Consider the following 26,549-nt stretch of genomic DNA (forward strand, 5'->3'; position numbering starts at 1 on the left):
CGACGAACCAGGACGGAGGACCTCATCCGCCTCATCTCTGCTATGCCTCCGCCAAGGGAGTCTCACCGTGGGCCAATATGCCATATGGTTCCGTACCCTTGCTTCGGAGCTTGCCTGGGATAACGACGCCCTGGTGTCCGTCTTCTGGGAGGGTCGGTCCGGCCATATTAAAGATGAACTCGCCGGTCGGGACATTCCTACCACTCTCGACGACTTGATTACACTTGCCACCCGGATTGACATCTGGTTCCAGGAGCGCACCACGGAGGTCACCCGTGAGAGGAGGTTTCCACGCTTTGCCCCTACCTACCAGAGATCCGTCACTTCCTCCGTTACTCCTCCGGCGCACTCACCCGAGCCTATGCAGGTCGACCAGACCAAGATGGTCAAGACCCGTCAAGAATTACGCCGTGCCGAGAGGAGCTGCTTCTACTGTGGCAGTAAGGAGCACCGGATCCGTTCCTGCCCGGAGAGGTCGGGAAACGCCTGTGTCTAGGATCGCTCAGAGAGGTCACCCTAGACAGAAATAAACCCTCTCCATCTCTAATGCTGTCGGTCTCTATCATCTGCGGGGAGAACCGTTATTTTGAACTGGCTCAACTTGACTCTGGAGCTGCCGGAAATCTCATTTCTCAGTCCCTGGTAGAGAAATACCGCATTCCCACCAAACCTCTGGCTGTACCCTTATCTGTCGCCGCCGTGGATGGGAGCCTCTTACCACATCCCATCCAACTCATCACCGAATCCATAACTCAGCAGGTGGGAATGCTGCACTCTGAGAGCATCTGCTTCCATGTTCTGCCTGGACTCTCTCACGCCCTCTTGCTAGGCCTACCTTGGCTCCAGAGACACGCACCCGTGCTTGATTGGCAGACCCGAGAAGTTCTTCGCTGGGGACAGGACTGCCATAAGACTTGTTTAGTTCCCGTTCATCCTGCTCGTCCTTCTCCTACCCCAGCCAATCTACCCGGCCTACCGGCTCCCTATTGGTCTTTTGCGGAAGTCTTTAATAAAAGAGAAGCAGAGACATTACCCCCTCATAGACCATACGACTGCCCAATTGACCTGATGCCCGGCGCTACTCCTCCCCATGGGCGTATTTACCCTTTGTCCGCTGCTGAGACCCGGTCAATGTCTGAATATATTGAGGAGAATCTGGCCCGGGGATTTATCCGGAAATCTACCTCCCCGGCGGGAGCAGGCTTCTTCTTCGTCAAAAAGAAGGACGGCTCACTCCGTCCCTGTATAGACTATAGAGGCCTTAACCAGATTACAGTGAAGAATAAATACCCCCTTCCGCTCATTCCTGAATTATTTGACCGTCTGAGGGGGGCTAGAATCTTCACCAAGCTGGACCTCCGTGGGGCGTATAATCTGGTCCGTATCCGTCAGGGGGATGAATGGAAAACTGCATTCAACACCCGGGACGGCCACTATGAATATCTTGTAATGCCCTTCGGTCTCTGTAACGCTCCCGCTGTCTTTCAAGAGTTGGTCAATGACATCTTCCGTGACCTTCTCTACTCCTGCGTGGTGGTGTACCTGGACGACATCTTGGTCTTCTCTCCGGATCTTCTCACTCACCGGAGGGACGTTCGTCAGGTCCTGCTCAGGCTCAGGCAGAACCACCTCTACGCTAAATATGAGAAGTGCCTCTTTGAGCAGACCTCGCTTCCGTTTCTGGGCTACATAATCTCTCAGACCGGCCTACAAATGGACCCTGAGAAACTGTCTGCCATCCAGAAGTGGCCCCGACCAGAGGGGGACCAGAGGGGTTGAAGGCTATTCAGCGGTTCCTGGCCTTCGCCAATCACTACCGCCTCTTCATTCCGCACTTCCCTTCCCGGACTGCCCCTATCTCGGCGCTCACCCGTAAGGGCGCTAATCCCAGAGAATGGCCGCCCGAAGCAGAGGAGGCCTTCCTTTCCTTAAAACTAGCTTTTTCCTCCGCCCCTGTGCTGCATCGTCCGGACGGCAACAAACAATTCTTCCTAGAAGTTGACGCTTCCTCCTCCGGAGCCGGAGCAGTACTTACCCAAAAGTCGTCTTCCGGAAGAATGGTAACTTGCGGCTTCTTCTACAAACTCTTCTCCTCTTCTGAGCGTAATTATTCTATAGGAGACCGAGAATTGTTGGCCATTAAGCTGGCACTAGAGGAGTGGCGTTACCTGCTCGAGGGGGCTCTTCACCCGGTAATAATTTACACGGACCACAAGAACTTGGCTTACCTCCAGAGTGCCCAGAGACTTAACCCGCGCCAAGTCCGGTGGTCCTTGTTCTTCGCCCGCTTTAATTTCATTCTTCATTTTCGCCCGGCTGACAAAAACATCAAAGCTGATGCCTTATCCCGATCCTTTTTGGTCTCTGATCTTGAAGAGGAGCCTAAACACATCATCGACCCCGCCAAAGTAATGCAGAGACTCTTGGCCGCTCACCTGGGAGCGCTCACCTGCTACCTGCCTGCTAGCCTACCTGGAGGCTCTGCCGTCACTTGCCGTGACCACCTGCCTGTCCAGAGACTCTTGCCCGCTCAACTGGGAGCGCTCACCTGCTACCTGCCTGCTAGCCTACCTGGAGGCTCTGCCGTCACTTGCTGTGACCACCTGCCTGTCCAGAGACTCTTGCCCGCTCACCTGGGAGCTCTCACCTGCTACCTGCCTGCTAGCCTACCTGGAGGCTTAGCCATCACTTGCTGTGACCACCTGCCTGTCCAGAGACTCTTGGCCGCTCACCTGGGAGCGCTCACCTGCTACCTGCCTGCTAGCACCGTCTAGAGACTCTTACCCTGCTGTCACTTGCCGTGACCACCTGCCCGTCTAGAGACTCTTACCCTGCTGTCACTTGCCGTGACAACCCGCCTGTCAAGAGACTGTCCCTGTCACTTGCCGTGACTACCTGCCCGCCTTCCCTGGGAGCCACCCGCTTCCTTACAAGGACTGCCCCTTTGTATAGTTGCTCAGAGGTTCCACCTCCCAGACCCGTTACAACTGCTTTGCACACTCTTGGCATTCTCTTGATGAGCTTCAAGAGGTAGTAGGAAAGTGTAGGAAAGAAAAAGTGCAACACGAAGGAATGAGGGGAAGGGAGCCCAGACACTAGGGGAAGGGGGAGTGGAGATCTCCTAGGCTGATCTAATATCACCCTGTCTCCCCTACCATTCCTATATTTGTTCCTCACCAATCGCCGAACAGGAAACCTAAGCCCTGTATATCCCTGGAGCTAGGCCCTGGATAGGGAAGGGGGATGAGCACTGGTCAGTCCCCACTATAAACTAAAGACAACAAGGGAGACAAACATAGGGGAGGGAGAAACTTAGCTTGAGCCGACTTCAGAGAGATTACACCCAACGTCCTCCAAGCACCAGAGAGGAAGAAAGCAGACTGCAATAGCTCCAAGCCTTCAGAAGGGAACATGTGAATATCACCAGCCCCTCCCTGCAGCAAACAGAAAGTATTTAAACACCCAGGCCAAGGTGTCAATCAGCGCAAGAGGGAGGTAGCCGCTGGGTCCTAAAGTAAGACAGATTTAAGAAGGTTTTTTTATAAAGAGAAAAACAGAGTCATTATGGCTAGAAAATAGTACATATTTTATTAGGAATAAATCCATTTAAAAGAGAAACCTGAAACATCAAGATAAGGTGCAAGGTAAGCAATGATAGAAACGACCAGACCGGCCACAGTCCACCAATATAAGGTGCTATGTCCTCATTCAAAATTGTGCAAAATTGCAAAAAATGGCACCTAAAAAACCATAAAGGTAAGGTAATGCACCCATAACCCCAGTCACAGAGTAATATATTGCTTGCTATTTAGAGCCAAAGTCACAGAAAGGTATATAATGCACCTATGACTCACAGAACCTATTAGGGGTAATAGTCATACCAGGGTTGGCAGGCTGAAGGGTAGGCTGGCCGGGTAAAAGGTCACAGTGGCGTGCCTAGTGACACAGTGACAAAAAACGGACCAGACCCGCAGTATACGGTGCTACACATATATTAATTTATGCAAAATTGCAACAAGTGGTGGCACTTAGAAAAATCCCCATAATAAGGTAGGACAATACCAGATAGTAGATAAATAAACGTTTAGCACTGAGGACATGGTTTGGAATGGTGTTCTTACCGATATTTGTATAGTGGGGGCAGGCTGGTCAGACAGAAGTCACAGTGGCATTCCCCAGGTCACAGTAACATCCCCGACGCGCGTTTCGTGGCGTCTAAGGCCGCTTTCTCAAGGGGTAATGGTGATAATAAGAATGAAGGACCTTTTTAAACATTTTCGCGCCGGTCACGTGATGTATCACGTGACCGGTCACGTGAGAAGAGGGGGGCGGGTGCGGGCATCCCGCAGATGCGAAGGCGGCGCATGCGCCCGCCGTATCCCACGCTGGGGGCCACCCCCAAGCCGTCAGGACGTACCGCGCACGCGCGGGCACGCCGCACATAAATGCGGAAGACAGCAGGAGCGCGCCCAGCCGCAGGGGAGCCGGCGCATGCGCACCGCATCGGGGGACACCAGCACCTGTCATTATGCACATCATATACAAAGGGGGGGAGAGAAAGAGCTCCATACATCGGACAAGCACCACAGGATAAGAAATGAACAGATGAGCAGTCCAATACATAGTGTGCTTGATCCATAAATTTTCTCTTTCTTTTCCTTTGCAATCATTCTGTCGTCCCATCCTCTATTAATCGAAGGTATCATCATCACGAGAGTCAGTTGAAACAGATAAGAATAGGTCCCGTACAATAAGAATGGAGAAGTGATTTGATTATCTAGAAAGAACTGAAGAAGTAACCCAGTTAAAATAAGATAAAAAGCATTTAGTATTAAAAACAAAAAAGGGAAAATATGCCCACGACCACCTGCACCTGAAACTGACGCGGTAGGGGCAAATGGGAGGGTCAACATGAAATGTGATGTTACTAATAAATGTAAAATGTTATAAGAATGAAGAGAAGGATAAAGACTCATTGAGTCCATGAGGTGACAATGTGCCAAGTGTCACGATCCACTTGGCTTCGACTTGTGCCAGGATCTTTCTTACATTGCCACACTGTGCGCCTAAGTGTATAACGTCTATCCCACGCACTTTGAGACAACTGGGGTCACAGTTGTGAACTGCCCTAAAGTGTTTAGGAATAGTTTTAAGTTCAATAACGTCGGCCGCCGTCTTGGCCGCGCCAATGTCGCGCACATGCTCACGCACACGTACTCTCAGTTCCCTAGATGTTAAACCAATATAGATTAAGGGACAATCGCAAGTGGCATAGTAAATGACATTACTGGTGCCACAAGAGATATAATGTCTAATGTCAAAATGTTTCTTGCCATCTGAGGACGTGAACGTGTTGCAGCGCACGGCATTGGTGCAGGCAAGACAACGGCCGCAGGGAAATGTCTCCAAAGTCGGTCCATGGGACCCAAAAGGATTTGGCCTAGTGGGAACGTAGTGACTAGAGACAAAAAGAACTTTTAAGTTTTTTGCTCGTCTCGGGGTCATAAGAGGACGATCCCCGAGAATTGGTCCCAGGGAGGTGTCGGTTGTCAAGATGTCCCAATGTTTCGTCATGATTTTCCTCATGTTCTCCCACTCATGATTATAAATTGAAATATAACGAATTTTCACCTGCCTCACATCAGACTTCTTATTGGTATTGGAGTATAATAAATTGTTACGTGGGGTACGCCTTGCTCTGTCACAGCCGTGCTTGATACACCTCTTACTGTACCCATGCTGATGGAACCTGTCTTTTAAGTCCACGGCCTGGCATTCGAATTTAAGGTCAGAGGAACAAATCCGCCTCGCCTTAGGAACTGCCAGACGGGGACAGCCCTTATAGTTGCAGGGTGATGTGCTGTCCCAGCATGTGTTAGGGCATTGACTGATGTCTGCTTTCTGAAGATGTCGGTCTGGAGGTACCTCTCCTCATCAACCTCCAGGGCGACATGCAAGAAATCAATTTTTTTAGTATTGAATGTCTACGTCAGCCTAATGCCCTATGTGTTTTGGTTCAACTGAGCCATAAAGTCCTCGAGTTGCTGCACCGTCTCCCGCCAAAAAAACGAAACATCATCGATATAACGGAGCCAGCACCGTACATGGTCCGCGGCCCCAGCGCCCTCGTCGCCAAAAACGTGCCTCTCCCATGCCCCCAGGAAGAGGTTGGCGTACGAGGGCTCGCAGGTCGCCCCCATGGCCGCAGTATACGATGCTACACATATATTACTTTATGCAAAATTGCAACAAGTGGTGGCACTTAGAAAAATCCCCATAAAAAGGTAGGATAATACCAGATAGTAGATAAATAAACATTTAGCACTGAGGACATTGTTTGGAATGGTATTCTTACCGATATTTGTCACGTGACCGGCGCAAAAATGTTTAAAAAGGTCCTTAATTCTTATTATCACCATTACCCCTTGAGAAAGCAGCCTTAGACGCCGCGAAACGAGCGTCGGGGATGTCACTGTGACCTGGGGAATGCCACTGTGACTTCTGTCTGACCAGCCTGCCCCCACTATACAAATATTGGTAAGAATACCTGTGCACTCCTTCTGACCAGGAGAATCGTATAGCCTGGAACATGGAAAATAAAGAAATAAAAAACAATGGTGGAATTGCACTTTTTTTTTTTTTTCCAATTTCACCGCACTTGGAATCTCCTTCCTGTGCTCCAGGGCACAGTGTGGTGCAGAGAATGGTGTCATTCAAAAGTACAACTCATCCCCCCCAAAAAACAGCCCTCACACGGCCATATTGACCGAAAAATTAAAAACGTATAGCTCTGGGAAGAAGGGGAGGAAAAAACGGAAATGAAGAAACATGTTTTCGTCAACATTGTAAGCAGTGTATAGTATATTATCCGGTGAGAGATGCGCAGTAAGAGGGTTGTGCCATGTTTGGACGTTATTGGACGTTCCCTATTGCTGGAGGTCTTCTATGAGGTTCACAATGTGATCATATACATGAACTCCTGCGGTCTCTGGTGACTGACTATAATGGGCTGCAGGACGCCCCTACAGGAGCCCATACACTCTAAGCTGGGTCATGTGACCTGCTTCCTACAGATGCCTTCTGTTTTCTTTCCAGCTGTATCCGGTCACGTGGTGTGTCCTGCAGGAAGTGACGACGCCTATTGCGGTTCCGGTGTCAGACGTGGTGATGGCCGCTGAACGGAGCCGGGTCGTGTTCTCGGTGCTGGTTCTGACGGTTGCTGGGTCTTTTCCTGTGAGCCGTGCGGAGAGTGCGGAGCCCTCCCTGTGGACCGTGCGCCTCTCCCCGGTGAGTGCGGGGACTGACGGGCGGCTGTCAGTGCGGGGGCAGGGGAGCCTCAGTGGTGGCATTACGGCATGTACCCTCCGTCCCCTCACACTGGCTGCGGCCGCTGACCTCTGCGGCACTACACGCATTTCCCTTGTAGCTTCTGTCATTAAAGGGGGTTTCCATCAAATCAACCTGCTGCTGTCATGTGCCTCATAGGAAGCGCTGACCACCACTGGGCATCTGCTTTATTACCACTGTATCAGTAGGGGAGTTTTGCTTGTAGTTGTCTTTAATTTGCCATTTGAGTTTAGGGCCCTGGTGGTGGGCGCTGGGGGGTGGCCCTGGTGGTGGGTGCTGGGGGGCAGCCCTGGTGGTTGGCGCTGGGCTATGGGAATCTTCTAACGTATGGGTCAAGATGTTATGTCATGATGGAGGATGACTCTGGATGAAGTGTGACCAGCCTTGCATTTCTGCTGTCTTGTCCTCCCCACATGTGAACATACCCCACAGGTTTAAACTTAGTGTAAATGTTTATAGCCAGTCTTTTGACGGGGGTCTTTTGAGTAATTAGCGCTTATGTTTCGATCCACGAGTCTCGTCCTTTACATGCACATAGAAATAGACCTGTCAGATAGCTGGAGCCGGCCAGGGACCTCAAAGGACTAATCAGCCAAGCCCCATTTCATAGTACACCATCCCTGGCTGCTCTGATTTTTTTTCTGCCTCTAGTTTGGGCACAGTGAATTTGGTAACGGGTTCCCTCTGTTGTCCCTTCTGTTTTAATTATCCTTATACAAACTTTTTTTTTTTTTTTTTTTTTTTAGAGTTTCTGTACAGCAAAAAGAGAAATTAAAGCAACTTGATGAAAAAATACAAATATCCCACGGTATCCCGTTTTTTTTTTTTCTTTCTGCCCCCAGTCACAAGTTTAGTAAGAAGACAGAGTAGCGTGAAGACCCCTATTCACATTACATAGCTGTCGGCTGAGCGTTGGTTCGGCTGTTATCCATCTCCCCCGACACACGAATGCTGGGCTTGGCCGCACGCCCTTGTGTTCTCTATGAAAGCGCTGCTGACAGACTCCCCTGGCAGCAGCTTATCTCCCGGAGAATCGCCAGATCTGCTACCCCCTGACATCACCTGACAGGGAAGAGTCGGACTCGGCCGGCTCCCATACACATTAGACCAGAGGTCTCAAACTCAGCTGGGTATATGGGCCACACACGGAAAAGCAATTAATTTGGGGGGTTGCAATATTTGCATTACAAAGTGACATTTTTAGTGATACCATTTTATTTTCTATACACCTTATGAACTGGTCCCCCATGTTGCAGACATGGTCTCCCAGACATGGTCTCCCAGACATGGTCTCCCAGACATGGTCCCCCAGACATGGTCCCCCAGACATGGTCCCCCAGACATGGTCCCCCAGACATGGTCCCCCAGACATGGTCCCCCAGACATGGTCCCCCAGACATGGTCCCCCATGTTGCAGACATGGTCGCCCCCCCCCCATACTGCGCACAGGGTTGCCCCCCCCCCATACTGCGCACAGGGTTGCCCCCCCCCATACTGCGCACAGGGTTGCCCCCCCCCATACTGCGCACAGGGTTGCCCCCCCCCATACTGCGCACAGGGTTGCCCCCCCCCATACTGCGCACAGGGTTGCCCCCCCCCCATACTGCGCACAGGGTTGCCCCCCCCCATACTGCGCACAGGGTTGCCCCCCCCCATACTGCGCACAGGGTTGCCCCCCCCCATACTGCGCACAGGGTTGCCCCCCCCATACTGCGCACAGGGTTGCCCCCCCCCCATACTGCGCACAGGGTTGCCCCCCCCCCCATACTGCGCACAGGGTTGCCCCCCCCCCCATACTGCGCACAGGGTTGCCCCCCCCCCCATACTGCGCACAGGGTTGCCCCCCCCCCCATACTGCGCACAGGGTTGCCCCCCCCCATACTGCGCACAGGGTTGCCCCCCCCCCATACTGCGCACAGGGTTGCCCCCCCCCCATACTGCGCACAGGGTTGCCCCCCCCCCATACTGCGCACAGGGTTGCCCCCCCCCCATACTGCGCACAGGGTTGCCCCCCCCCATACTGCGCACAGGGTTGCCCCCCCCCATACTGCGCACAGGGTTGCCCCCCCCCCATACTGCGCACAGGGTTGCCCCCCCCCCATACTGCGCACAGGGTTGCCCCCCCCCCATACTGCGCACAGGGTTGCCCCCCCCCCCATACTGCGCACAGGGTTGCCCCCCCCCCCATACTGCGCACAGGGTTGCCCCCCCCCCCATACTGCGCACAGGGTTGCCCCCCCCCCATACTGCGCACAGGGTTGCCCCCCCCCCATACTGCGCACAGGGTTGCCCCCCCCCCATACTGCGCACAGGGTTGCCCCCCCCCCATACTGCGCACAGGGTTGCCCCCCCCCCATACTGCGCACAGGGTCCCCCCCCCATACTGCTTCTGATAGGCCGGCGGCTGGCACTTGTTTTGCTGTGCAGAGACGGTCTCGGCGCAGCAATACACTGCACTACAGCACTGATCGTTACGGGGTCTGTGCCTGCGGGCCGCAAGAAGCAGCTGGAGGGGCCGCGTGTTTGAGACCCCTGCATTAGACTCTCTGCCGATATTGGCAGTTTTGTCCAACTTTACCACCCCTGATAAAAATTATGGAATCACTGGGTTCGGAGGATGTTCATTCAGTTGTTTAATGTTGTTGAAAAAAAGCAGATCACAGACATGGCACAAAACTAAAGTCATTTCAAATAGCAGCTTTAGGGCTTTAAGAAACACTAAAAGAAATCAAGATTAAAAATGTGGTACTCAGTAAGGGTCATTTTTTTCAGACCAAGGAGAGGGAAAAAATTATGGAATCACCCTGTAAATTTTAATTTCCAAAACGAACACGTGCATCAAATTAGATCTGCTTATTAATCTGCATCTAAAAAGGAGTGATCACACCTTGGAGAGCTGTTGCACCAAGTGGACTGACATGAATCATGGCTCCAACACAAGAGATGTCAATTGAAACCAAGGAGAGGATTATCAAACTCTTAAAATAAGGTAAATCATCACGCAATGTTGCAAAAGATGTTGTTTGTTCACAGTCAGCTGTGTCTAAAATCTGGACCAAATACAAACAACATGGGAAGGTTGTAAAAGGCAAACATACTGGTAGACCAAGGAAGACACCAAAGCGTCAAGGCCGGAAACTTAAAGCAATATGTCTCCAAAACAGGAAATGCAGAACAAAACAAATGAGGAACAAATGGGAGGAAACTGGAGTCAATGTCTGTGACCGAACTGTAAGAAACCGCCTAAAGGAAATGGGATTTGCATGCAGAAAAGCTAAACATAAGCCATCATTAACACCTAAACAGAAAAAACAAGGTTACAATGGGCTAAGGAAAAGCAATCGTGGACTGTGGATGACTGGATGAAAGTCATATTCAGTGATGAATCGCAAATCTGCATTGGGCAAGATGATGATGCTGGAACTTTTGTTTGGTGCCGTTCCAATGAGATTTATAAAGATGACTGCATGAAGAGAACATGCAAATTTCCACAGTCATTGATGATATGGGGCTGCATGTCTGGTAAAGGCACTGGGGGGATGACTGTCATTACATCTTCAATAATGCCCAAGTTTACATTGATATTTTGGACAGTTTTCTTATCCCATCAATTGAAAGGATGTTTGGGGATGATATCATTTTGATGATAATGCATCCTGCCATAGAGCAAAAACTGTGAAAACATTCCTTGAAAGAAGACACATAAGGTCAATGTCATGGCCTGCAAATAGTCGGGATCTCAATCCAATTGAAAATCTTTGGTGGAAGTTGAAGAAAATGGTCCATGACAAGTCTCCAACCTGCAAAGCTGATCTGGCAACAGCAATCAGAGAAAGTTGGAGGCAGATTGATGAAGAGTACTGTTTGTCACTCATTAAGTCCATGCCTCAGAGACTGCAAGCTGATATTAAAGCCAGAGGTGGTGCAACAAAATACTAGTGATGTATTGGAGTGTTCTTTTGTGTGTTTGTTTTTCATGATGCCATAATTTTTTCCTCAGAATTGAGTGATTCCATAATTTTTCTCCCTCTGCTTGGTGTGAAAAAAATGACCCTTACTGAGTACCACATTTTTAATCTTGATTTCTTTTAGTGTTTCTTAAAGCCATAAAGTTGCTATTTGAAATGACTTTAGTTTTGTGCCTTGTCTGTGATCTGCTTTATTCCAACAACATTAAACAACTGAATGAACATCCTCCGAGCCCGGTGATTCCATAATTTTTGTCAGAGGTTTTAGTTGTTTGTGTATTGGGGGCTGTTAAGGGTCTAGCTGCATGGAGGGGAAATAATAGAACCTCTCTGCTCTGGTTATGGGGTCTTTGCACAGATGTGTTGCTTATCATCCTTTCTTTTTTTCTAGAATGGAACAACCTTCACCTTTGGGAAGATCCTTTTCCATGACTCTGTCATCTTTATAAGCTGTAAGGACTTTGTCTAATGATCCGTGTAATGTAACATTATATATATGTGACTCAGTCGTTTGTGTGCACAGTTTGTGTGTCCCTGAGGTTGTCTGTCCTTCCAGGTAATATTCTGTTTACCTATTAGTCCTATGCGGATGTTCTCACCCAGCAAGTTTGTGGTTGTTTGACTTCTTCCCCTCCTCCACCTGGGTTGCATTTCCTGGAGTAACGCCACAGTAATATTTTCACTATGTGGCATGTTTCGTTGCTCAATTTCCTAAGCAGTTGTGCCAGTTAAGTAAGGGTATATTCACCTTCACAGAAATTTCTGCAGGTCTCCCATTCATCTGAACAGGGGCTTGTAGGAAAAAGAACTTCATGCACCTGCTGCAGAAACATCACCATTTAGATATCGGATATATAAGATTTAACTGGTCTTGTCGAGTTGTGTGTAATTTTAGACTTGGTAGCGGTATTAGTCAATGGACACACATTTTGTGATATTAGTGTTAAGTTATCTCTCCATGGGACAGTACAAGTTGAGACACGTATCAAGCCTTCTTGGGATAAAATGTACAAATATAACCTACCTAATGCTCCATTATGGAAGTAGTGACCCCCTCTTATCAAATACTAAACAGAATACACAAGTAAAGCCCCCCATAGACATTAAATGGTGGTCATCTTAACAATACTTTGGCCAGTTGTTTGGCTGACAACCTTCTTGGCCCTCTCTCCCATGGCACTTGTTTTGCCGAACGCTCTAGTCCTCTCTGACACAGCCCTAGCTGACATGTTGGCCAGCAGCTTATATGTGGAGAGCAATGCGATTGGCAGTCTAAAATCAGACATTCGCTATTTACATCTTTCCCAACCATCACTTGGCGCTCCATACACATAAGAATAGCGGCTAATACCGTCAGGTTTCGGCCTAATTTGTCGATATGGGCCGGTTCAACCAACATTAGTCGAATGTGTATGAGGGCTTTAACCTGGCACTGAAGATAGTCCGGATAATGTTAGCAAAACATTCAGAAATACAACATAGTAGTCAGAATACTGACCTTGTGGTGGTGGAACTCCCTAACGCACGTTTCGCCTTGCTTGATAACGGGGAAATTTCACTAGTTTTTGTAGTCGCCTACCCTAGTCCTGATGTATGCACATAATGTTACCTGGTGGTCAGGAGTAATTTGCTATGTAATGTAATCCCCTGTACATGCACTATTTATCCTATGCTGCCCTTTGGTGGTTTCCTTTGTTTAATTCTCCTAATGTTTTTAATTACTATTTATTAATAAAGATAAGATCAATTTGAGTATACTTTTGTCGTCACCATATAAAGTGTACGCAGACCAAAGAGGATCACAAAAGTAATCATCTTAATTTGGAACAAAAAAATACAATGAGGTAAAACATCACTCAAACAGAGGATGATCACCAGAAGGAGAAGGTGCTGTGGCGCTTACTCGTGGTGACTGCCATCTTTTACACTGAAGCACAACGTCCTGCTCTGAAGGAATGATGAGGGATGGTGAAGAAGACGTAGGTCACGTCCCATGAGCGTGATTACAGCACCCAACGCCGGGGATAGACATCCCTCTGGACTATTCCTCACTAACTAGTATATTGTAAGCAGCGAAAGTGTTCATGCCGCTCAAAGCAGCAGAGTTTGTCACACCACACACTTGTTGGAAAAGCACGACTAGGGCTCGGTATGGTGCTATTTGGGGGCCTTGCGGAAGTATACGTTCCCTTTAATACAAAAACCTAAAGTTGTTTTACTTAAGGTGAAAAATATAAAGCATGAATAAGAGAGCCGCCCAGTTCCATGCACTACATCTTCTCTGGGATTGGCCTCCTTACATGCTTTTATGGTTTCCTTTAAGGGCGAAGTCAGACAGCCATATAAATCGGACCACAATGCTCGGACTGGCCGGCAGCTCTCCCAACCCAAGTGTGACCCCCGAGCAGGAGACCTGGCGGCCAGTCCAAGCATTGCAGTCCGATCTCGTAATGATTTATACTGCCGTCTGACTGTACCCTAAGGGTATGTGCACACAACGTCCTGTAGACACCGGTGTGCTCACTGAGTTTTGCTGCAGGAAGACGAGTTGGGGAAACTAGTGATGTTTTTCCTGATGTGTTGTCTTTGCATCTGTTTCATTGTTTTTGCAGCGGCTTTGGTTACAAAATGCTTATTTTGTTGTTTTTCCATAATTTTTTTTTTTGTTAGTAGTCTATTTTTCCTTATTTTTTTTCTATTTCTTTTAGTTGAAGGTGGTCAGAAATCCTGCAATAATTTTAACATCACTTGGTACCTACGTTATTGCACCTGCTACAATGAAATTTCTGCATTTAAGGTATGTTACCAATATATTCGGGTAGGAAGGTGCGAAAGTAATAAATGCTGGCCGCATTTATATTGTTGTGGTCAAAAAACTAGTACATTTAAAAGGGAAAGTCAGTCTCAAAGTGGCTGCAAGCAGGCTAGTAAGGAGGAACACTTACTGCTTGGGCATTTGTTATAAATAATTTTTTCGTATTTGCTGAGACTAAGGGCTTTTAAGCTTGACATAACCCCGAAAGCCTCTATTTGTCTTATTTTTATACAGTTGGGAAAAGTACAGTCGGCAGGCCTCTTTTCAATATAGTTGAGACTACCAAATGCATGCCAGCTAAAGACCACGGCCCCCATTCATCAAAGCAATTTTGCCAGAATTCTTGTGTAAATAGGTTGGAAAAATTGTACTTTTTTGCACAGATCAGAGTTGTGCAACAATGTTGCGACTTTTGCTGTCGTCATGCCGTTTTTTCCACCTTCGTCAAGATATATTTGTAGAAAAAAGAAGTGTAAACTTTATAACCTTCGTCCCCATAAGCACTGGGGCTAATTTACTAAAGTTGTTTAACTTTTAGACAGTTCAAACTTAGACTAGACAGTCACATCGTGCCCCAAATGTAACAGTGGCCTTGTTGTTTTGATAAGTCGGGCTCATCTTTAGACTAAGGCCATGATTCAAAGTGCTTTTGTAAGATTTCTGGAATAAAACACGTGGTAACACTTCTGCGCACGAAGGTAGGCAAAAGATTTTGGACATTTGGCATTGTCACGACATTCCCGGCCGTTTCCGCCAAAGTGGGATGTAGCGTGGCAAATTCTTTAAAAGTAACTTAGCCAGAAATGTGCTCCATTGCCTGTCTGGAGTACATATCTGGTGTACCCATAGTGCTCACAGATGCCCCTGCATATCTTTGAAAATGTGTTTTATACATGTCCTGCGCTGCACGTATACTGCGCGGTCCGATGGGTGAATTCAGATTGCGGTCATCGTCGCCCCAGTCCCTTCAAATGCCGTCTTTTGTATCCGGATGGAAGTGTATGATGTCTCTGCTTCATCCACACAGTACTGGAAGTCTCAAATCCTGTGCAGTGGAATTAGAGACCCGAGCAGGCGCACCCGGTAACATACAAGTGAAGTTGGCGCCTGCGCATTACATGACTGTGTCACCCGCCTGATTCTACTGTACAGGTGCTAGACTTCAAGCACTATGTGGAAGACCTAGACACATACATGACATTCAAGCGACAGGGGCGGCACTGATCAGTCTGGATTCTCCCATGGGACCGGACCACTCAATTTTCATGCAGAGCAAGACATACAGCTCTGGCAAAAATTAAGAGACCACTGCAAAATTTTTCATTTTCTCTGATATTTCTCTTTATAGGTATATTTTTGAGTAAAATGTACATTGTTGTTTTATTCTATAAACTACTGACAACATGTCTCCGAAATTCAAAGCTAAAAATTGTGTATTTATTTGCAGCAAATGAGAAATCGTCAAAATAATAAAAAAGAAGCAGTGCTTTCAGACCGCAAATAATGCCAAGAAAACAAGTTCTTATTCATTTAGAAACAACAATACTCATGTTTTAACTCCGGAAGAGTTCAGAAATCAATATCTGGTGGAATAACCATGATTTTTAATCACCGCTTTCATGCGTCTTGGCTGCTTTCCACCAGTCTTTCACACTGCTTTTGGGTGACCTTATGCCGCTCCTGGCAGATAAATGTAAGAAGTTCTTCTTTGTTTGATGGCTGTGACTATCCATCTTCCTCTTGATTACATTCCAGAGGTTTTCAATGGGGTTCAGGTCTGGAGATTGGGCTGCCATGACCGGGTCTTGATGTGGTGCTCCTTCATCCACACAGTGATTGACCTAGCTGTGTGGCATGGGGCATTGTCCTGCTGGAAAAACCAGTCCTCCGAGTTGGGGAACATTGCGTGAGCAGAAGGAATCAAGTGTTTTTCAAGGATAACCTTGTATGCAGCTTGATTCATACGTCCTTCACAAAGATTAACCTGCCCAATTCCAGCCTTGCTGAAGCATCCCCAGATCATCACCGATCCTCCACCAAATTTCACAGTGGGTGCAAGACACTGTGGCTTGTACGCCTCTCCAGGTCTCCGTCTAACCATTAGACGACCAGGTGTTGGGCAAAGCTGAAAATTAGACTCATCAGAGAAGATTACCTTACTCAAGTCCTCTATGGTCCAATCCTTATGGTCTTTGGCAAACTTTAGCCTGGCTCTCCTTTGCTTCTCATTGATGAAAGGCTTTTTTCTAGCTTTACATGACTTGAGGCCTCTAGGAGCCTGATACCAACTGTTCTTACCTTGTACTTCACCCCAGCTGCCATTTGTCATTCCTTTTGTAGGTCACTTGATGTCATCCTGCGGTTGCTGAGTGACATTTGAATAAGATGACAGTCATCCCGGTCAGTGGAGAGTCGCTTTCGCCCTCTGCCGGTCTGTAGCTTTGTTGTCCCCAATGTCTGCTGCTTGACCTTGTAATGGACTGCCGTCTTTGAAATTTTAAGGATGGAGGCAACATGACGCTCACTGTATCCCTCTGCTAGTAAAGCCAGAATTGAGCCCTTCTTTTACTCACTCAAGACTTTTATTTTCAACTCCTTTGGCATGGTTAAAAGTTACTTTTTCATTCAAATTACTTTTGGGCTATTCCTAGCACTTGTTTTGCCATCCAGCTTGTCCTATTGCAAGAGGATTGTGAAGAGCACAGCAGTGTTTTTTATACTTTCCCTCGTTACATAAGATTTGGTTCAGGTGATCAACTAATCAGAAGCACATGAAGTAGAATGAGGTGGACGGTGGTTGGAATTCAACGGACACTGGCTTGAATGGCTGTCAGACATGGAGAGAAAACTGGGCTGTGGTCTCTTAATTTTTGCCAGCGCTGTATATTAAACACTGTTTGAAAGGTATGCAGGTGCACCTATGAGGATATAAAAGGCTGTAAGAACCCCATTCACATGATTTTAGAGTGATGGGCATCTTTTAGAAGACAAAACACTGGTGACTGGTTCTCTATAAATGTGAACAGATACTTGTATGTTGTGCATTACAAGTGCAGTATCCGAAAGTAACTGGATCCATTACCAACAAAACAAAACCGTAAGCAAAATGAATGGATATTCAGCCATTATTGTGCAGTGCCTGGCCAGCCTGCATTCACAGCTGTTGTAGTGTTGCACTCTCCAGTTATACTTTATTGCCTGCGTTTGTTAATATATTAATGTACTTCTCCATACTTTTTTCCATTTGTAGGAAGATAACTTGTTCAGTTATCTTAATGGCGGTTCTTCTTTTACTGTACGCACTGGATGGGCAGGAGCCTATACCAAAAGCTTAAACCAAATTTCTTACTGTGAAAATCCATCAAAACCTCAGGTATGAAGATCACTATTATCAGAGCGTAAATATAGATTTACGTTTTATTCAGGATCACAATGAAATAAGGGTATAAATAGTAATGAATTGATAAAAGGAATCTGAATCTGTATCCGACCTTGCTCCATACATTTGTATTAAGTGAGGCCGCACACTGGATGTAAGGTAATCACCTCCTCGAGTTCACACCCCCGCTGCTGGCACCAGAGAATCCTCACAGCGCAATCTGAGGATTCACAAGTCTTATAGACTTGTATGATCCTGCATATACATATAAGGTCGTAAATTCCTGGGAGCTTCTTTATAATAGAAGAAAAATCAAAAAAATATTTACACTACCGTTCAAAAGTTTAGGGTCATGTAGAAATTTCATTATTTTTTAAAGAAAAGCACATTTTTTTCAATGAAGCTAACATTAAATGAATCAGAAATACACTCTATTAGTGTTGAGCGAGTATGTTCTATTAACCCTTTCGGCGAGTATGCTCTGGCCGAGCCCCGAGTATTTACAGCTGCTCGGTGATATGGTTGAATCGCTCCCGAGTGTATGATTTGCGACTGTATGACAGCTTTATTACATGTGAGGAATGTCTATTTCTTACACATTCCTCACATGTAATAAAGCTGTCAAACAGTTGCAAATCATGCACATGGGAGCGATCACCAAGCAGCTGTAACTACTTGGTGCTCGGCCCGAGTATACTCGGAACAGAACATACTCGCTCAACACTACACTCTATACATTGTTAATGTGGTAAATGACTATTCTAGCTGCAAACGTCTTGTTTTTATTGCAATATCTACATAGGTGTATAGAGGCCCATTTCCAACAACCACCACTCCAGTGTTTTAATGGTACATTGTGTTTGCTAACTGTGTAAGAAGGCTAATGGATGTTTAGAAAACCCTAGAAAACCCTTGCACAAGTATGTTAGCCCAGCTGAAAACGGTTTGGCTGATTTGAGAAGCTATAAAATTGACCTTCCTTTGAGCTAGCTGAGAATCTGGAGCATTACATTTGTTTGTTCTATGAAAATCTCAAAATGGCCAGAAAAAGAGAACTTTCATGTGAAACTCGACAGTCTATTCTTGTTCTTAGAAATGAAGGCTATTCCATGCGAGAAGCTGCCAAGAAACTGAAGATTTCCTACAACGGTGTGTACTACTCCCTTCAGAGGAGAGCACAAACAGGCTCTAACCAGAGTAGAAAGAAGTGGGAGGCCCCGCTGCACAACTGAGCAACAAGATAAGTACATTAGAGTCTCTAGTGTGATAAATCGATGCCTCACAGCTCCTCAACGGGCAGCTTCATTATATAGTACAAGCAAAACGCCAGTGTCAATGTCTACAGTGAAGAGGCAACTCCGGGATGCTGGCCTTCAGGGCAAAGTGGCAAAGAAAAAGCCATATCTGAGACTGGCTAATAAAAGGAAAAGATTAATATGGGCAAAAGAACACAGACATTGGACAGAGGAAGATTGGAAAAAAAGTTTTATGGACAGACGAATCAAACTTTGAGGTGTTTGGATCACACAGAAGAATATTTGTGAGATGCAGAACAACTGAAAAGATGCTGGAAGAGTGCCTGACGCCATCTGTCAAGCATGGTGGAGGTAATGTGATGGTCTGGGGTTGCTTTGGTGCTGGTAAAGTGGGAGATTTGTACAAGGTGAATGGGATTTTGTATAAGGAAGGCTATCACTCCATTTTGCAACGCCATGCCATACCCTGTGGACAGCGCTTGATTGGAGCCAATTTCATCCTACAACAGGACAATGACCCAAAGCACACCTCCAAATTATGCATGAACTATTTAGGGAAGAAGCAGGCAGCTGGTCTTCTATCTGTAATGGAGTGGCCAGCGCAGTCACCAGATCTCAACCCCATTGAGCTGTTGTGGGAGCAGCTTGACCGTATTGTACGCAAAAAGTGCCCATCAAGCCAATCCAACTTGTGGAGGGACTTCAGGAAGCATGGGGGGAAATTTCTCAATATTCCTCAGCAAATTAACAGCTAGAATGCCAAAGGTCTGCAATGCTGGAATTGCTGCAAAGGAGCATTCTGTGACCAAAGCAAAGTCTGAAGGAGAAAATTATCCTTTCTAATAAAAATCATTATTTCTAACCTTGTCAATGTCTGGACTATATTTTCTATTCATTTTGCAACTCATTTGATAAATAAAAGTATGAGTTTTCATGGAGAACACAATTGTCTGGGTGACCCCAAACTTTTGAACGGTAGTGTATATTGTAAGACGAAAATCAGTAGAGGTCAGCAGCCTCTCTTACTGTATTAGATAAGAGCAGGACAGAAGGCGGACGTCTACCTGCCCAGCCGCTCTAGTCTAGAGGTGGCCATACTCATTAGATAAATGTCAGCTGCACCCCAATGCAGATGTCCAAAGGAAACAAGTATTAAGAATGGCCCGTGTATTTTTAAGTATAGAAGTAGAAATGTTTGATGTGACGAGCACTGCTGCTCCTTCATTCCCGGCCTCCTGGTAGTCACACCCGCTCTAATCAGAAAGTAATGGCGTATACTGGAGACAACCTTTAAAATATTTTTGAAAGTAACATTTTATTTTTGGTGATGTGAACATTAGCTCACGAAATACAGGGTCACCGTCGTGTTTCCTATTATATTTTTCCAGTGACGTTAGACTTATTTCTATTGCTTTTTTTTAGATCCGATGTAAGGAAAGCCTGCCCGTGGAGGTAGATGACAGCACAGCCGAGGTATGCTACTTCCGCTTTAATAATGGAATCGTTTGCCTGTGTTTTTACTTCTAATTATTATTATTATTCCTCGCCATCAGGACTGTGTGTATAACTGTTTCGTTCTTTCCCTAGAAAAAAGTGAAGACTATTAATACTACAATCTGTCCTACTGAAAAGGCAAGTCGCTTTACTCCCTCTTTGGCTTCATGTCATTCCTCTGTTATTCCTACTAGTAATGAATGAATACATTGACAACTGACTGTATTTTCATTCCGATTGCTGTCAATAAAAAAAAAACTGACTGCACTTGGATCCAGGGTTGTGGAGTTGGAGTCGGTATAAAACGGACCGACACATAAAATATATAATACATTGGGTACAGTAGGACAATGCCGGATGTGCTGGAAATGTTTTCATAAGAATTTGGGCAAGTTATGAAATGTCCTATAAATGTCTGTTCTGTTCCTGATCTAAGGGTCTCGGCTTTTAGTGGAGATGAATCTGTGCTGCACTTTATGTACACGCTCAGTAGTGAGGCCGGGCTGTGGAGTTGGAGTCCGAGTCGGTGGTTTGGCTTACCGACTCCACAGATCTGCTTGGACCAGTGTTATTTGATGGGGCAGTGCAGATCAGGTTTTTTTTATAACTTGCAACATGTACTAGTTATTTTAGAAAATCGGATGAGACACTCACATTCTAGTCTGAATGTGCAAAAAAAATAAAAATCACACGCCATATAGAGCCACAGTCTAGCATCTCATACATCAGAGCATGCCCATTTAACTGCTGCTGTCAGAGATTGACAGAAGAGTTTTAATGGTTAAATGGGTTTTTCCCATGAACCAACTATATAAAGAACACCTCTATTAAAAGATCTTTGAATAATAATAATTTCCACAATTGAATATGTTGAAAATGTTCCTGTGCTGAGATACTCTTATAAATGTGCCCCTGCTGTGTACTGTGTAATGGCTGCAGGAACATCTTCTGATCATACCACAGTAAAGTTGATTTCTTCCTAGCAGCAGGGGTCTAAGTGCAAGCGCGGGGCTGGCTCCGAATGCTATTAGCCGGCAAATTAACCCCATGTTTGCAGGTTAACAGCATTTTTTCAGGTGGCTGGTTCCCTTTAAGAGAACAATGCAGACTGTAATGTATATCTGGCTCGGCTCCTGAGTCCCTCCCAGGACAATCGTTCACGTCCTAATGCAGGCATGGGTTAATGAATGTATAATGTAAGTATGTACTTGGACTGGTAATAGGCCTCTGAATGCAGTTAACCCTTGTTAAATGTATTTTTTATTTGTTTCTAGTTTTTGTATAAGACTTTAACTTAATGTTACTGTTTGCATTAGCTTCCAAATGCAGCAGTGAAGACTTGGCTGGATGGGCCGTACCTCTTCATTGTACAAGTGAACTTCTCAGCCCCTCTGACTGCGGACCCAGGTCCCAACACACAGAAAGACATGCAGGCTGGATCTGCTGTGCCCACTGCTTCCACTGACCTGCCTTTAACCAGTAAGAGCACATTTGTATACACCCCACAGATCAGACACAGTCCTGCTACCAAACACAAGCTGGAAGTCCTCTTCTCCAAAGTTGACATCATTTAATGGGTGCTATATTAAAACAGGACAAAATTTTACGCTAACCCTCAATAACTGATTTTTCACTTCTAACACTGCAGCCCATTATCCCTATTATCAGACCCACTTTTTTTCACATGCCTATTATTGGATTATTCCTATTTTGAAGGAAAATAAAAAGAAAAAAAATCTTTTGAAGTGATTGCCAAGTGCTTCCTGATTTATTTTATTTTTTTTTAAAGTAATGTCAGCAGGTTTTTGCTATGTAATGTGAGGACAGTATAAGATAGGGGCTAAGACACAGATTTCAGCGATGTGTCACTTATTGGGCTGTGTGCTGTTGTTTCCATACAATGAAGGTTTTATCACCAGGAGATTATCACTGCCTGGACTGCAGCTCACGTGAGTCCTGGAATGACCACGCCCCCTCCTGTGGTAAGCAGCTCACTGTCTATGGCAATGTACACAGAGGGCGGGGGAAGCTTCCGGAGTTCTGCTACATCTAAAAACTCTAATTGTGTCAGAACTGCTGCACCCAGTAAACTAAGTGAAACATCGCTGGAATCGGGGTCTCTTTTCCTACATTAGATGAGGTAGCAAAAACCTGCTGATTAGATTATTTTTAAACATCAAAAATATTGCACCCCAGTGTAGTGGTGATTCGCTTTCACTGTCCGTGTGTATAAATGTCTCCTAATCAACATCTGACGGATGGCTTCTATCAGGGGGGTGGTTACTTCTATTTTAGTCGATATCAAAAACTGTAAAAAGTGAAATCCTGCTGCAGAAACTTGCTTCCCGGTCACTTGCAGCTTTACCATTCTCATTCTTTCATATGACGTGAATGTGTATCCATTAGTCAATATGCTCTTAGGGTAGAATGGAGAAAACCCTAGAATTCGCCTGTATAAAAGCGTTTCCTACAGTGCTGATGTTGTGCTTTGCTTTTCTGCAGTGAAAATTGAAGTGAAAGGCCCATATGAATACTTATCCCCCGCTGACTATCCACGCATGATTGTGAGTATATTATCAAGTGTTTGGTTTAATGGACGGTAAATCTCATGTCTGTTTATAATCTGAAATTACTAGATCATCCGGCTATAATAATGGGAACCTGTCACCTGCATTATCTCCCCAAAACCAGCACCATTCTTCTGTTCTGCCATTTCCCTGCATTTCTATCTGGTGTCCCAGTCAGGTTCATATTTTTGCCCCAAAACCACTTTTAATGGGGACTAGAGCACAATGCTATTTCTCCTCTCCCATTCATCCAGCTAAAATACAGGTATATGGCTGAAATAGGCCTTTCAGTATTTCATGGGGAAATCCAGAGTGAGTTTGTTCCAATGGCCGGGTCCTAACATGTATTTCACTTCTCCTGAACGGTTTTCTTTATGACCTCATTAAAGTTGAACATACGTGGGTTCAGCGGAGTCGCCCCACCACTACCCCGATTTGAACCCAATGAATTTTACTACACTGTGTACTGAAAAATATATATTAAAATTCCAAGTGGGATGGAATAGTGGGTAAAAACATGACTTCTGCCACGTGTTGTTTTTTTTTTTTTTAAAAACTTTGGTTTTAACGGCATACATTGCTCATGGCAAAAATGACTCGACAACATGATTTGTCAGGTCGGTATGATTTCAAAGATACCGAACTAGCATGGATTTATTTGATGAAAAAAGGTCTATAGAGCTCCCTGAGAATCTGCCTCCAGAACGTATTTTAATTGAAAGGAGGTGTTACCAGTGTGAAACATGCAATGACTGACAGTCCACTCTCTTGATCTCACTGCAGTGTAGAGCTGAACGGTGTCTCATTACAAACACATTTCCACCAACAGTTGTCCTCCCATAGTGCTGTCAGCTCTGCTGCAGAGTTGTGCTTGATTACAGCTAACACAGTACAACAGAGTTGAACCAATTTGTCTCATTGCAAACACATCTGTAGCTCTCCTCATCTCACAGTGCTGTCACCTCTGCTGTACTACCCTTCCTCCACATTGGCTGCCTCTGTGATGGAAACTGAAGCACTATGAGAGGACAACTGCAGCTACAAATGTGTCTGTAATGAGACAAGGCTCATCTATACTGTACTGTTAGTCACGCACAGCTCTGCAGTGAGATCAGGAGAGCAGACTGTCAGCTATTACATGTCTCACACTGGTAATGCCTTTTATTTAAAATAATCTCCGGAGGCAGATTATCAGTGAGATCAGTGTCCTTCCCATAGATCTTAACGGCTCATTTACATATTTCAGAGAAATCCATGTTTTTCTTAATAAGACATTGAGGGTCCTGAGAAACATTGGAACTGAAGCGGTGGAGGGTTCGTAATGTATGGCTTCTTTTAGAATTTTAAATCATTCTAAGGTTCTCATAACACAATTTTAGCAGCCCGGGTGACCCCTCTAAAAGTCCAAATTAATAAGCATAAAGCTATTGGAACTATTTACATTGGTATTTAATGGTGAATGTTCATTGTGACATTTTATATTTCTTTCAGTTCTTCATGGTCATGTGCATTGTGTACGTCCTGTTTGGGGTCTTGTGGCTGGCCTGGTCTGCGTGTTATTGGAGGGACCTGCTGAGGATCCAGTTCTGGGTTGGTGCTGTGATCTTGCTGGGCATGCTCGAAAAAGCCGTCTTCTATGCCGAATTCCAGAATATCCGCTACCATGGACAGTCTGGTACTGTACACACCGCTGATACATATGGAAATACATTATAAACTATAACTTATTACCATAATATAAAATGAAAGGTCAGCTTTGTATAAAAAGCAGTTCAGCTGTGGTTATATGGTGTGGAAGTTGTTTAGAACTGATACATTGTGTCATGTTCTGACTATTATTGCAGCTTGTCAGGTATAGGCTCATATGAGCCGCTCTGCCTGGTCGTTACATCAGTTATTGGGGTCTATCTATCAATACTGTCTAATTCTTAGACTTTCAGTGCAGACTTAGACTAGATCGAAGTCTATCGCAGCATTGCGCTGGCAAGGGGAGGTGATCGCAGATACTCACCTCCTCTTCCGGCTTCCAGCGCTGACTACCGTGGCTTCCAGGATGTTGCCATGACGACCCGATGTCGTCATGACAACATCCGGGTCACCAGACAGGAAGATTTTTTGGACATGCGCAGTGCATCTCCAAACAATCTTCTCCCTGTCCAGCGCTGACAGCCTGCATGACACAGGGATGGTGCTGCATTCCTGTGCCATGCAGGCGATCAGAGAAGAAAAAGTGTAAGTCCCACAGTGGGACAAAGTAATAAAGTATAAAAACTATCAGAAAGTGAAAAAAAAAATAAAAAAAAAAATTGTAAAAATATAAAAAAAAAAATAAAAAAAATAATCCACCAAAAATAAAAATATAATGTACCCATCAATAAATATTTTTATAAAAAAACAATAAAAGTACACATATTTGGTATCGCCGCGTCCGGAACAACCTGACCTATAAAACTGTCCCGCTAGTTAACCCCTTCAGTGAACACGGTAAAAAAATAAAATAAAAAACGAAGCAAAAAACAATGCTTTATCACCATGCCGCCAAACAAAAAATGTAATAACATGCGATCAAAAAGACAAATATAAATAAAAATGGTACCGCTGAAAACGTCATCTCGTCCCGCAAAAAACAAGCCGCCATACAGCTCCATCAGCCGAAAAATAAAAAAGTTATAGCTCTCAGAATAAAGCTATGCTAAAAAATATTTTTTTCTATAAAATTGCTTTTATTATGTAAAAGTGCAAAACATAGAAATACGATATAAATGTGGTACCGCTGTAAACGTACTGACCCTAAGAATAAAGCTGCCTTATCACTTTTACCACACGCGGAACAGAATAACAAAAAAAACAATTCCTGAATTGTTGGTTTTTGTTTATTCTGCCTCCCAAAGATCGGAATAGAAAGCGATCAAAAACTGTCACGTGCCTGAAAATGGCACCAATAACAACGTCAACTCATCCCGCAAAAAAAAAGGCGTCAAATGACTGTCTGCCAAAATCTGGAAAAATTATAGCTCTCAAAATATGGCGATGCAAAAACTAGATTTTACAAAAAATGCATCTTTTAGTGTGTGACAGCTGTCAGTCATAAAAACCCCATATGATTCTGGTATCGCTGTAGTCTCACCGACCCGAAGAATAAGGTCGTCTAATCACTTACACCGCATGAGGAACGGCGTAAAAAAATAAACGCTAGGGTTAGGGTTGTGCTAGGGTTAGGGTTGTGCTAGGGTTAGGGTTGTGCTAGGGTTAGGGTTGTGCTAGGGTTAGGGTTGTGCTAGGGTTAGGGTTGTGCTAGGGTTAGGGTTGTGCTAGGGTTAGGGTTGTGCTAGGGTTAGGGTTGTGCTAGGGTTAGGGTTGTGCTAGGGTTAGGGTTGTGCTAGGGTTAGGGTTGTGCTAGGGTTAGGGTTGTGCTAGGGTTAGGGTTGTGCTAGGGTTAGGGTTGTGCTAGGGTTAGGGTTGTGCTAGGGTTAGGGTTGTGCTAGGGTTAGGGTTGTGCTAGGGTTAGGGTTGTGCTAGGGTTAGGGTTGTGCTAGGGTTAGGGTTGTGCTAGGGTTAGGGTTGTGCTAGGGTTAGGGTTGTGCTAGGGTTAGGGTTGTGCTAGGGTTAGGGTTGTGCTAGGGTTAGGGTTGTGCTAGGGTTAGGGTTGTGCTAGGGTTAGGGTTGTGCTAGGGTTGGGATTTTTTTCAAAAGTAAGAAAAAAAGATGACGATATGGCGACTA

At 45.5% G+C, this 26,549-nt stretch overlaps 1 protein-coding gene across 2 annotated transcripts in view; it reads left to right on the plus strand.

Moving 5' to 3' along the window:
• Window positions 1-7,097: 7,097 nt before the first annotated feature.
• The window catches only part of TMEM87A (transmembrane protein 87A), a 41,975-nt gene continuing 22,523 nt past the window's right edge, over window positions 7,098-26,549 (plus strand). For both annotated transcript variants that reach the window (XM_073639093.1, XM_073639094.1), the window contains exons 1-9: window positions 7,098-7,287; window positions 11,707-11,767; window positions 14,024-14,112; window positions 17,381-17,503; window positions 20,188-20,238; window positions 20,353-20,397; window positions 21,576-21,738; window positions 22,762-22,823; window positions 24,318-24,501. In XM_073639093.1, the coding sequence (XP_073495194.1) occupies window positions 7,168-7,287; window positions 11,707-11,767; window positions 14,024-14,112; window positions 17,381-17,503; window positions 20,188-20,238; window positions 20,353-20,397; window positions 21,576-21,738; window positions 22,762-22,823; window positions 24,318-24,501 (898 nt within the window). In that variant the 5' untranslated portion in view covers window positions 7,098-7,167. The remainder of the gene's footprint in view (window positions 7,288-11,706; window positions 11,768-14,023; window positions 14,113-17,380; window positions 17,504-20,187; window positions 20,239-20,352; window positions 20,398-21,575; window positions 21,739-22,761; window positions 22,824-24,317; window positions 24,502-26,549) is intronic.

This window comes from Phyllobates terribilis, unplaced genomic scaffold (genome assembly GCF_046119375.1).
Source record: "Phyllobates terribilis strain yellow unplaced genomic scaffold, ASM4611937v1 Scaffold_7__3_contigs__length_470593459, whole genome shotgun sequence".
Taxonomy (NCBI): Eukaryota; Metazoa; Chordata; class Amphibia; order Anura; family Dendrobatidae; genus Phyllobates; species Phyllobates terribilis.